This window comes from Nematolebias whitei, chromosome 15 (genome assembly GCF_014905685.2).
Source record: "Nematolebias whitei isolate Nwh7 chromosome 15, NemWhi1, whole genome shotgun sequence".
NCBI classification, from domain to species: Eukaryota; Metazoa; Chordata; class Actinopteri; order Cyprinodontiformes; family Rivulidae; genus Nematolebias; species Nematolebias whitei.
In genome coordinates, this window is record NC_056512.1 from 39,276,102 (window position 1) to 39,288,379 (window position 12,278).

A 12,278-nucleotide genomic window follows, 5' to 3' on the forward strand; every position below is an offset into this window, starting at 1 on the left:
TTCAGTGTCTTGCCCAGGGACACTTCAACATGGGACTGCTGGTGGAATCGAATCCCCAACTCTCCCATTGGAGGACTGCTCTAACCACTCAGCCACAGCTGCTTCAAATGAGTCCCTCCTTTGTAATTTCCGGTTTCAGAAAAATGAAAGATCCCAAACCAAGGCTTTGAAAAATTGGTCCACAAACCACTGAATGGCACAGAGTTGGCAATGTCCATCTGATGTTGGGTCTATGGTTGTCCAATCAACATCAAAACACATATATGATTATGGAGTAGTAGTTTCTACTAAACGCTGATGCTTTAATAATGAAGATGAGTAGGTTTTTATCTCCTAAACGATCTCAGTAACAAAATGAGGACTGCTGAAGTTCAGATTTGTATCGGAGTCCATCAGGTGAGGCCAAAATTGGCGAATAAATAGTTACAATCATTTATGTACTCTATTTTTATTTCTTGAATCCCTAAATTTTTCTTTACTAGAATAAAATAAAGAACTAATTATTAACCCTGTAGTTTAGTCTGCCGAGTTTCTCCAGTTCTTTGAGCCAGGACTATTCTGGTTTGGTCGACCCGAGCTCCGTCAGTAGTTGCGGATGCTGAAGAAGCCCACGCTAGTCGGTGACTCCTTGACTGTGACAGTGACCAGATTAGCTGTGACATCGGTTACAAACACATGTTCAATTAGACTGCGTGTGGGCTTCCAGTCCTGGTTCTGGCTCAGAACTGAGTGACCCTGTCCGGCACAGGAGTTGTCAGGGTCCGAGTCGGAGCTGCTCTCCTCTTCACCGGTGCTCATTTCAGTTATCTTGGCTTTTTTGCTGCCTTTAGTGGGCACTCTCTCCTGCTGGTTCTGGATTTCTGTGCAGGATTTGTCCAGTCTGCCTTGGACTTTGTTCGTCTGGAGTTCGTTCACCTCTTTGTCTCCACCAAGTTGGGGTTTCCTGGCCGGTAGTCTTCCAGGGATTACAGGACTTTTAGGAGGATTGGACTTCTGGCTTTGTGTGATTGTGATCTTCCTTGCTGGGTTTGATGGATTTCTCAGACCTGATGCTGGTGTAGGACCAGTTCCATGAGCACCACTGAATGGAGATGTTTTATTCTGAAGGTTGAGGGGTTGAGGACTGGAACCCTGACTGGAAGAGGAGTTTTTTGACGATAAGGATGCCACAGTTTTCGTATTGGGTATCCGCTGCACTGTTGACACAGGAGCCTGGGGCTTCTTTTGTCCACAGGGTGGACTCAGGGTGTGCTGAGCGGTTCCTTGGATGGGGTGTTTAGATGTATTCAAATTCAATGCCGCAACGCCTTTTGATTTACAAGCAGCTGCTTTCAAATCAAGACTTGCTCCATTATTCATACTGGTGGAGATGGGCAGTTTGCCGTCGGTTACGTTTCTGCTCGGGTTGGATTTGTTAAGGAGGCCTGATGAGGTTTGGACTGATGACCGGCCAGGTCCAACTGAGCTCATTTTAACTGCCCCACCATGACTCAAGGGGCTCCTGTACTGACCACCCACCATATCTCTGGCTGTGTTACGGTGAAAACCCATGAAGGTAAAGCTTGATGGGTGAACAGGCTTCTTGATGGCCCCTGGAAGATCCGCATCTTTGGTGGTCTTCAGGATTTTGCAGGGGCTTTTGTTCTGCAGAAAATCCTTTGCTTCAGGAAGTTTCTTGCTCCGTTTCTTTTGAGACTCTTGTTTTGTGACAATCTGGGCTTTCTTCTGGGGGACAGGATGAAGCTCTCTTGTTCTTACAGCTGGACTTGTTTGTTTAACGTGGCTTTCATCATCGTCTGATGATGAAGATGAAGAAGAGCATGAGGATGAGGAATCACAGGATGAGGAAGATGTAGCAGATGAAGAGCTGCTCGACTTTGTAGGCTCGGGTGCATTGTCCTAAAAATTCAGGAACAAACAACAAATTGTCCTTCCTGAGTTGACAAGTAAAGTTCTGTGTTGACTTGGACTTACTAAGATCTTTCGTGGTCGTCCTCTGGGCCTTTTGCCTCTTTTAAGCATCAGAAGTTCCTTTTCTTGCTCTCTAATGAAAATAAATGATATAATGTTTATCCTCATGTTGTGCACCAATCAAAACCTTTTATTACCAAAAAGTGCTAAAACATAAAAATTACAGCCACATCAAAAACATATTTAAGATGTTTTAGGTTTAGTTTATCTTTGAAACTTTAAAATACATTAATTTACTCCAGGTCTTAATGAGGACACGTACTTCTTGTTGAATGCAGCCAAGAGTCTTGGATCAAGGATGTTTTCTTGAGGCTCCCAGCTGTTGTGTCTGGAATAATTGAACATAAAGAGATTTACTACAATGACATTAACACAACAAGCAAGGTGAGCCAGCCGACCTGCGAGCCCAGATCTCAACAGATTCTGTTAATTCAAGAACAAACAGAGGACTCTGTTGTTCCACCAGACACTAACATGGTTATGGGTACCTTTGCGTTACTCGAGTTGGCTGCAAATGACTGTTATTAATAATCTTTTACCTAATAAGACATCTTTGGATCTTTATGGAAACAGAAACTCACTGACGTAGGCCCAGAAATGTTGGTGTTGACATCCAATGTCAAATAAGAAAGCAGAGACTTTTTATCTCAGCTTAGGTAACGGTTATAAACATGCACCTTTTTGAGCTTTTCAAATTTCAAGGTTCAAGGGGACAACATGGTATAGAGGATACTAGAAACCAATGACGGTTTCAGGCATGCAAAATGTTATCGGCATGGTATCGGCTGATATTAGTTAAAAGTTAAATATTGGACATCAGCCATTCCATCAAAATAACTCACCGATATAAAATACGCTGTTTTTTTACGACAACCCAGTGACAAGGATGCCTGCAGCACCAGCAGAACGTGATGACGTCACACGCGCCTACCTGATCTGATCATGGCAGAGAGGAAGAAGTCAAAATGTCGGCGGTGTGGAAGGTTTTTATTTTTGTTGAGGGTGTTGGATTCCGAAGATTTTTGGACTACGTTGAGCCTCGCCACATCGTCCGAAATTTTTCCGACGTAGCCTTACCCGAGTTACAAGCCGTCATTTCTGAAGTCATCGAGAAGCTAATAGCCGATAGTACTCGGGTGAGTTTTACCACAGACATTTGGACGTCGTGTTAGCCTCGTTAGCATGACTGGTCTTACGGCACAATGGATAGACAAAAACTTTGAACTTAAAAAGGCTGTTCTTCATGCACAAGAGTGCAGAGGATCCCACACTGCAGCTATAGGAACCTGGAACAAGCCTCCACAAGTGAGACAGCATCGCAGGTGACTAATGCTAATAACATTTAACACTTTTCATTTAATATAAGTTAAAGTGCTATGCATATGGCTGTTACTGAATATATGTCGCCAGTTCTTAGCTATTACACAATTTTTGAAGCAAAAAAGCCTAAATAAGAGGGCTATGTTCCGACAAAGTATATAAAAAAAAAATCAGTATTGGTTATCAGCCAAAAATTCAATATCGTGCATCCCTAGATGGTTTAAAATATTTACTCTAACTGCTAAACTCTTCTACAGATCATGTTTTTCACCACTCTGTAATGCTACATGATGAACATGAGAGGAGTAATGACATAAAATGAAAATATGATGGATATCGGGCATTAAAAAAAAAGTACATTCATAGTCTGGCTTTATAATTTGGTGCCAGTGTACTTACTCTTGTATAACTGTTTTTGCAAGCGTCTGTGTATTTGTCTTTCTTCAAGTAAAATATCTCAAACATTGAAACGCATTCAATGGCACTTTCAAACATTAACCACTGGATGCAGTCTACTGATTACCTTATGGAGCCAACCATAAGTCATGGAGTAAATATGGCTGCCAGAGCTAAGTGGCCTTAGAAAAGGAAAGAAATGACTATAAATTTAGTCAATATTACAAATATTGAGCAAAGATTTTGTGTGGCAGTAGCAGGAAGGTCCATGCACAACCAACACTGAGCACCTCAGTCTTTTATAGTTTTTGTCACTTCATAGCCAGACTTTTGTAAATACGCAGAGGAGGAGCCTCCCAAGGGTTTGCTCATACTCATCACAAGTGTCTACCTTTTAGTACAGCCGAGAACGCACAGATATGGAAAAATTAGCCATCTGCTCTGAATTTGGTTAAGATCTGAGTTAGGGTCGATGCAGCTTTCAATTGGAAACTGAAATAAACATGGTGGAGATTTAATAGAAAACATTTTATTCAGATTAGATAAATGTTTGAGTTTGGTTAAAATGATGGACGGGTAAGAGAATAGATGAACAGATATGTCATTGCATCTACATTGTTACGAAATAGCAGCATCTGAAGAGGTAAAACACGACAAAAGTACAAATGGATCTGAAGCATCCAAGCTTCAATCTTGACCAAATTCTAACTAGATGAGTAGATTATAATGAAATAAACTAAATGAATTACTTTAAATACCGTAATTGACTATTGAGGTTGACACTCATGGTAGACAGCCACTTTTTAATATCCATGAAGGTCTGGGTACAAAATGACCAAAACTGTTGTTGAAAATGCTAAATAACCAGCACCTAAAACAGTTATCACAGACAGATTTGAGCTAGGAATGCACGATATATACGGTCCACGGTAGAAACGATAGACATTTAGCCTATGATAGAGATCTGTATTCTACCGGCTAACCGCAGAGATGTGTCTGAATATCAAGAGTTGTCAGATTTAATCGTTACTTTTTAAAATCGGAAACTGTGCGCAAGTGGTGTTAAAGTCTTTTCTTCGAGAGCTAAGTAGCGAAGTTGCAAGCTGACTACGGCCGGCTTGCCGTAATGTTGCCATATTCGGACGCATGCGCAAAACGCTGTGTTCCGTCGAAAGTTAAAGTAAGTGTTGGTCCGCGTTAGAGAAACCTGCTCTCTGATCTGTAAAAGAACGCTGTGTTGTGTGATTTTACTGCAAGACCCTCTGGTCAAAGCCACAAAGGAAACTGGTCGCCATTTTGTGTCAGCTCTCCTTAAAGCGGAAGGAGACGCCCACTAGAGGGTTGAAGTGTTTTCAGTGTAAAATGCTGCTCTGTTGCTGTTCATTTCTTAAGTGAGAATACTGGAAACTGTTAAGAGTTAACAACATATTATTTAGTTAAAAACATATGGCTAAAACTACATTTGATAAATTTTGTACTGTTTTGCACTACAAGAAAGAAGCCTAATACTTGATTTATTATTTAAAAACTCTCTGGACCTAGTAGTGGCATTTTCTTAATTGAGATTATTTTGTGGTATAGCAGTTTTCAAAACAAATGATGGCAAAAGAACACCCTATACTTTTTTTAATCCCATTGCAAGTTTTATACAAAAAACATATTGTGATATATATCGTCATCGCCCCCCTTCACAATACATATCGTGATCAGAATTTTACGCCATATCGCACATCCCTAATTTGAGCATTCTTTAAAAAAGCCAAAAGGTCAGATGTGTCTTTTGTTTTTGTCTGTGTCTTTGTCACCAAAATATCTGGACATTAGTGGACACATTTTTATGAAACTCGCGAAAGTAATCATTAATTTTACACCTAGGGAATAATGTTTGGAATCAATCTGATTCAACATTATCCAGCACAAAAATGAAGATAAATCAGTCATATTTACAGATGCTGAACTAATATTTGCTGAGGCGGTGGCTGAGCATACACCGTGAGATACTTCAAGCGCCACACACTGCACAGTATGTTTGCACACAAACTGCTGTATGTTAGCAAAATATCTCATGAACCAATTGACAGATTTAGAGTCAACCCCATTCAGGACGACCACCACAGAAAGCAAACATGATGTGAACTCAGTTTTACGCAGGGCTTAATTTGTAAACCAAACTATGCCGGAACGCTAATAGTGGAGGGTCTGGGGGTCCTCCCCATAAAATTTTGAATAAAGTAGATACTATTTCCTGCATTCTGGTGTATTAATGGGTTAAAACATCTACGTTTACCTACATCTGTAAACACTTGATTCAATAACTATTTTGGAGAGCAACAAGAAGGAGCTTGACCAACAGCTCTCCTTGTGTGAATAGAGCACGCTCCGCTTTGCTCAAGCACCACCCACACCCGCTCCACCATGGCCAATGCCTTCATGTGCTTCAATTCTCAGTTGTTTAGTTTTACAATGAGAATTTTTTTTTTTTAATGAAAGTAAATTTGGCTGCCTTTTGACATTTTGATCACGGTTATTTTGACAGATTGGCACAGTCGTTTTGATACATGATGTTCATAATGTGATTACCCATCAAAACATTTCTCTCATAGGGCTGGACGATATGAACAAAACTTTTATCACAATATATTTCTTAATTTCGGTCAATAACGATATAATTCGATATCGATATAAACAATATAAAAGCCTCAGAAAAACTACAAACTATACAAATAAATTAATGTTCACCTTTTATTTGCATTTAGCCTTCAAAAAAAATTGAAATCACTGTCAAATAAACATAAAATACTCAACTTTGTCAATATTAATAGTTTTGACTTTAAACAACAACTTTAAAATTGACAGCATTGAAATTCGTTGTTAATGAAATAAACGTTATTGATGAGAAGCTGACATGGAAATCTCATGCAAAATACTTAAAAATAAAAATAATCGATTGCATTACTGTATAAAGTAAAATAGTTTTTGAATGACAAAGCTTTGTATATATTGTATAATGTAATGATTGTTCCATATGAACTAGAACAATTACAAACACTATTTTTATTTTTTACAAAAAAAGAGCTATAAGAATTATTAGTATTATGAAGTGCTGTGGTCACCCAACAAATATATTATGTCATCAATTGAAATTATTAAAATGTTATGATTTGGTTGAATATAGTATTTTACAAGTCATGTATAAAGCTCATAAAAATATTAGCCCCAAATATTCAATTGAAATTTGTAAAAAATAAATATTAAAAAAGGAGAGTCAATATAACTTACGGGAATGTAAACGTTTGTAAAACCTCCATTTAGAACTAATCTGAAGGAGCTGCGTTGTAATTCAGGGAACAGGATTATGGAATTGTCTTGATATCACCATAAAAATGTCTAAAACAATTTATATGTTTAAAAAGATGATAGTTAAAGTTGTTGGGAACGTATAGGACCAGGTGATGGATACCTGAAGTGTTTTTTGTTTTCAGTTTGGAGATTGTTCAAGTCAAAGTTGTTATTTTGTATTTTTTAAATTAGGGGCAGATGAGGATTATTTTCTTCTTTCTGCAAACTTTTCATTCAATGTTTTTTTTTTCTTCTTTCTGATGAATTTGTTTAACAATAAATGATAAAATATAATGATAAAAAACCTGCAGCGCTGGGGGTGTTTCAGGGACACGTTGGCTCAAACTTTTATTGTGACTCATCATCTTCTGTCAACTGGAACAAGTTCGATGCTCCAACCGCTGGTTAGAACGACTCTCCGTCACATTTTGCAGCACACTGACTGAAACCTGCAGTTTATCGGATCTTAAAAAGCCGAACCACTTCCAAACCAGCGAATTAGTCTTTTCTCTCTTATCAGTGATGTCATCTGCTTTCTCTTCGCTTGTGGAAGCTTGTTCAGTCACATTCTGACGATCGAAGCGAAAACTTAACGCGCGTTGGGAGATTAGCCTAGCTTAGCCTGCTACCACGAACGCCTTCTGGACTCGAGCTCTGCGTAACATTACGTCACCACGCACTCACGTAGTTGTGTCGCACTTTTTTCTGTCCGGGTTGAAACTGAAGTGGCCGCTTCAACCCGAACAGAAAACGCTGTAATCCTATCGAAAATGTGCTTAAAATTCATATCATCGTTACTGAAGAAAAGTATATCGCGAGATGTATCGAATTATTGTCCAGCTCCATTCTCTCATTGTATTTTTAATAAATCAAAATTTTATTAACGACCCACTTAAATTGTAAAACTTATTTGCAATTTAGTTGCGCTGTTTAATTATGTTTTTGCATTTTCAATTAAATATTCCACGATTGAACTTTTAGGGGCCGAGATTATTTTAAGGGCAGAAGTGGAAATGCTTACTTGAAGCGGCAGCTCTGATGTGATATTAGGAAGCTCGCAAGTGGCTGTTGTGTTTAAAATGAGTGTTTATGTAATTATTTTCAGATTACATATCCAATATAGGTTTTATTCATTCCAGGCAGTCCAGTTTGTTCATAACTTTATTATTAGGAGGCCTGGGAGTTACCGGACCCAAGAGCTCCTGGATCCTGTTTCGGTAGGATCCGGCTCAAAGCCCTGGGTTTTACACATATGACTGTAGCCGAGTCTTGCAGCATATTCTAGGAGCGTATATTGCAGATCACGCCTAATATTATATTTAATGTTTGAACAAATCGCTACAACTCCACGTAAAATGTTTCCAGTCTGAAACTCTGACATGAAAAGCAGCAGGTGATATACGTTCCTACAAGGAATGCCAGGTCTTATATTTTGTTGTTTTTTCTTCTTTTAACTTTTTTTTTTGTCTAAATCTAAAGGTTGAAGCACTCCTTTGACGGCGTGCATGCTTTGTCATATCAGCTGTCAAAAGGACTTAAAGGAACGAATGAACCAGGTCATCATGTAGAAACCTCAACATCTGTAGACCTGAAAAGCCCATTCTGATCAGCAGTCACCAGGGAAATAATCAACCCCCCCACCCTTTTCACGCGCGCGCACATGCACACACACAAAGGATGTGGTTCTAACAGAAACCCATGGAGCTGGCACAACGGCGTGCCCGATGGTGGGCTACAGCAACAATGTGCACAAAACGACAAACAAGTCAATAAAACGCTGCAAGACGCACGAAGATTAAATATAATAAAACAACAGCGTGATTCGGTTATTTAAGGTCGAGAAATTGTGGATAAAACGAGACAAAAACAAGTTGTTGACGCAAACCTCTTTAAAGAATCAGAAACACGAGAAACAACGTTAGGGACTCTAGTTTTTCCTTTAGAAACCCGAGCAGAAAACGCAGTCGTTTCGAACAAAATGCGCAACTAAAAATCCACAACTGCGCCAAGAAATGAAGATAAAGAAGTTCGGGTTTGTCAGAAGGTCCGGGCTCGGTACCGTGGAGTGAAAACTAACGGTTCGGTTCGGTGGGAGCGACACGCTGTTGTTGTTTTCATTGTTTCGGGCTCACTTGCACTTACTTGGATGACCATCCCCTCCACTTCACGAGAAACTCCAACTTTCCCTGAAAAAATTGGGGGGAAAAACGAGACGGAAAGTTTGAAAAGAGCCGCCGAAGAAGAGAGAAACTCGTAAATTCGTGTAAAAGTGTTTTAAAAAGGCCAACCTTCCGGAGCCGTTTGTTTAAAATGCACTCCGCATCAAAAACCTGCTCTCCCACGGCGCTCAGCTCCTCCATGTCTGCTTCACCCCCAAAACGGATTCTTCATCAGAAGGCACGAGACGCGCTCAGCCAATCAGGAGCGAGCTGGGCCACAACCGGATGTTCCATGTGTGGCCTTCAAAATAAACGTACACGCGGAAATGTATTCATTTAAAAAAAAAAAAAAAAACTTTTTATTTTTAGTTTATGTAAATCACACATAAAACCTTCTCAAAATGCGTATTTTTAAGGCCTAACGTTTTTTTCTTCTTCTCTTGGTTATATGCAGGGTGGAATATGGCAAAATTAAATACATACATCATGAAATTATATAAATACATATATCAGGAAATAAATGTGCCAATAAAGTCCCATTAAATAAATAAATTAATTATTGAATACATCATTAAATGTACAATTAAATTATTAAATTCACAGTTAATTAATAAATTGTCCCATTGCATAAAGAAATGTACCCTTTAAATAATCACATTACATTCCACCCTCCATACCGAACAGCCGAACCAATTTGGGTCATCTTCTGTAGAATTGCTCGAAATCCATCCATCCATCCATTATCTTTACCCGTTTATTCCATTTTGGGTCACGGGGGTCGCTGGTGCCCATGTCCAGCAATCACTGTGCGAGGGGCGGGGTACACCCTGGACGGGTCGCAAGTCCATCACAGGGCCACATAGAGACAAACAACCATTCACTCTCTCACTCACACCTAGGGACAATTTAGAGTTACCAATCAGCCTAACATGCATGTTTTTGGTCTGTGGGAGGAAACCGGAGCACCCGGAGAAAACCCACGCATGCACGGAGAGAACATGCAAACTCCACACAGAAAGGCCCCTGGACCGGGGTTTGAACCAAGGACCTTCTCGCTAAGAGGCAGCAGCTCTACCAGTTGCACCACCGTGCTGCCCGTTTGCTTGAAATCATGAACTTGAAATTGAACATGTTTAAAAATGGCTCCAAAAGACGTCCCCAACTTGTGTAGTCCCCCGATTAGATTTTCATTAAGTTTTTAGGACTTTCCTGTCGTTCTGAGTATTGGTGAATTCAAGTGCTGTCAAAAAGTACTTTTATTCTGTTTAAAATAACCGACTACCAGCTGCAGTCAATCATGATTACTAACAAGAAGTGAACAGGGTTTTTATTAAGACATCTAGAATCTTCAGTGCTGCTTAATAAAAGATAAGGTTAGGGAGAAAATCCACAATAAATTGTTTTTTTTAACGGTTGAAACTGTAGGTTTTATAATCATCCTCCAACAAAAAAAAATCTGACTCAAATCAAACATTAAAAGCCTGAAATTAATTTTCACAAACGCTCATGAAAGGTGCAAACTTCTGAACAAAACGGTTTAATGAAAAAAAAAAAAAACGAGAAAAAGTAAATCTAAACATTTCTGTGAAATTTGGAGAATCAACATCATTTAATTAAAAGGACCATTTTTGACTCACTGTTTGTTTGGAAATCTTGTTAAAAACTAAATAATAAATTTGCACATGCATCGTCTGACAATCTTAAAATTGTAAAAAGTCTTCTTCAAGTGTCTGTTTACAGATTCTTTGGTGTCGAGTCGATCTGAATTATTGTGCACGTTGCTCAAATCATTTGTTTAGATGTTGTACATGGAAAGATTTTTGTTTGTATAATAAATAAATATGTTTTGAGCTGGAAACTGGTTTTTATGAAAGTCTCGAAAGTGCATCACTTGTAACTCGGAGCCATTTTAAAAAAACACAGCTGAACGTGGACAAACCAGTTCACCATCATCGTAAAGAAACCCTCTTTCTTTTACTTCGTACTTACAGTGATGTGCACCAAAACAAAGTTTTTAACTAAAGGCAAGTCATTTAAACTGTTTTATACTGATACAATTTGTATGTTGTAATCTCTAAATCAAGCTGCTGTTATTTAAACATACAACTAAAGTGAAAATACATACTTTGTTCCAGTTCAGATTAAATGTTTTCCAGGAGAATATGCATTTCTCCTTGTTCCTTCACTTGTGTGATGGTTTTATTGTAGTTTAGGTGAGTCCTCACGCAGTTTGTCTGTCAGATGCTAAGAAACAAACGCGTCCTGGAGAATTTGTTTTTCACTGTAAACCTGATTGCACGTTTCATGCAGGAGCTCGTTTGTGCGCTTACTAGAAATGTGAGCCGTTTGTGTCATCTGCTGGGGGCTACCCATGATCCACGGGTGTTTCTGAAGCTGCTCTGCTCAGTTATTGGAAAGTGATTTGTCTACAAATCAATAATGTGCAGTGACATTCCCCTGAGTCTGTTATCTGCTGAGTTCAGTGAAACTCAGCCCAAACAACAGGAAGAGGCTCCACACCGAGTCAACATCAAAAATAACCCATTGTTTGATGCTTTTTTCTCGTTTCTTTAAAGTAATCAATAAATTAGAAACCTCAGATTTGTTGGGAAATGACCTTTAACCCTTCCCAGATCGATGTGCAGCAACAGGCATGTCCCTCAGTTGTCACTGCTTTTGTCTTTCCTTCTTGACATTGTGTTGAAACCCACCACACTTTAACCAAGGTGCTCAGACTTGCTGATGATCCGTTCATCAATATATTTGATTAGTAGCTAACTGATGCTTAGCTTCTCAAAGACCGAAAGGTGGGCCTATAAACGGCTCCTGCATGCTACCTTAGTTTATGTTAAATAAATAATTGCACAGAGTAAGACATCATGGGTTTTGTTTTCTACAAATGAATACATTACATGACTTAAATGAAAATTGATGGGGACTGACCCCCTTTTACATGACGATGACCCCTCTACATCCACGACCAATTAGAAGATTACCAGATTGCACCAAATTTGGAAACCCTTCATAATAAAGACAGTCATGATGTCAACTCCTAATACAACAACAAATAAATCATTTCTGCTGCTTTCCATA

At 39.0% G+C, this 12,278-nt stretch overlaps 1 protein-coding gene across 1 annotated transcript; it reads right to left on the reverse strand.

Moving 5' to 3' along the window:
• Positions 1-352: 352 nt before the first annotated feature.
• Positions 353-9,412, reverse strand: cbx2 (chromobox homolog 2 (Drosophila Pc class)). Its single transcript, XM_037688679.1, has 5 exons — positions 9,315-9,412; positions 9,169-9,212; positions 2,234-2,299; positions 1,975-2,044; positions 353-1,899 (listed from the first exon to the last, which is right to left on the reverse strand). Exons 1-5 carry the CDS (start codon positions 9,384-9,386, stop codon positions 583-585), a joined length of 1,569 nt encoding a protein of 522 aa, XP_037544607.1. The 5' UTR covers positions 9,387-9,412; the 3' UTR covers positions 353-582.
• Positions 9,413-12,278: the final 2,866 nt, after the last annotated feature.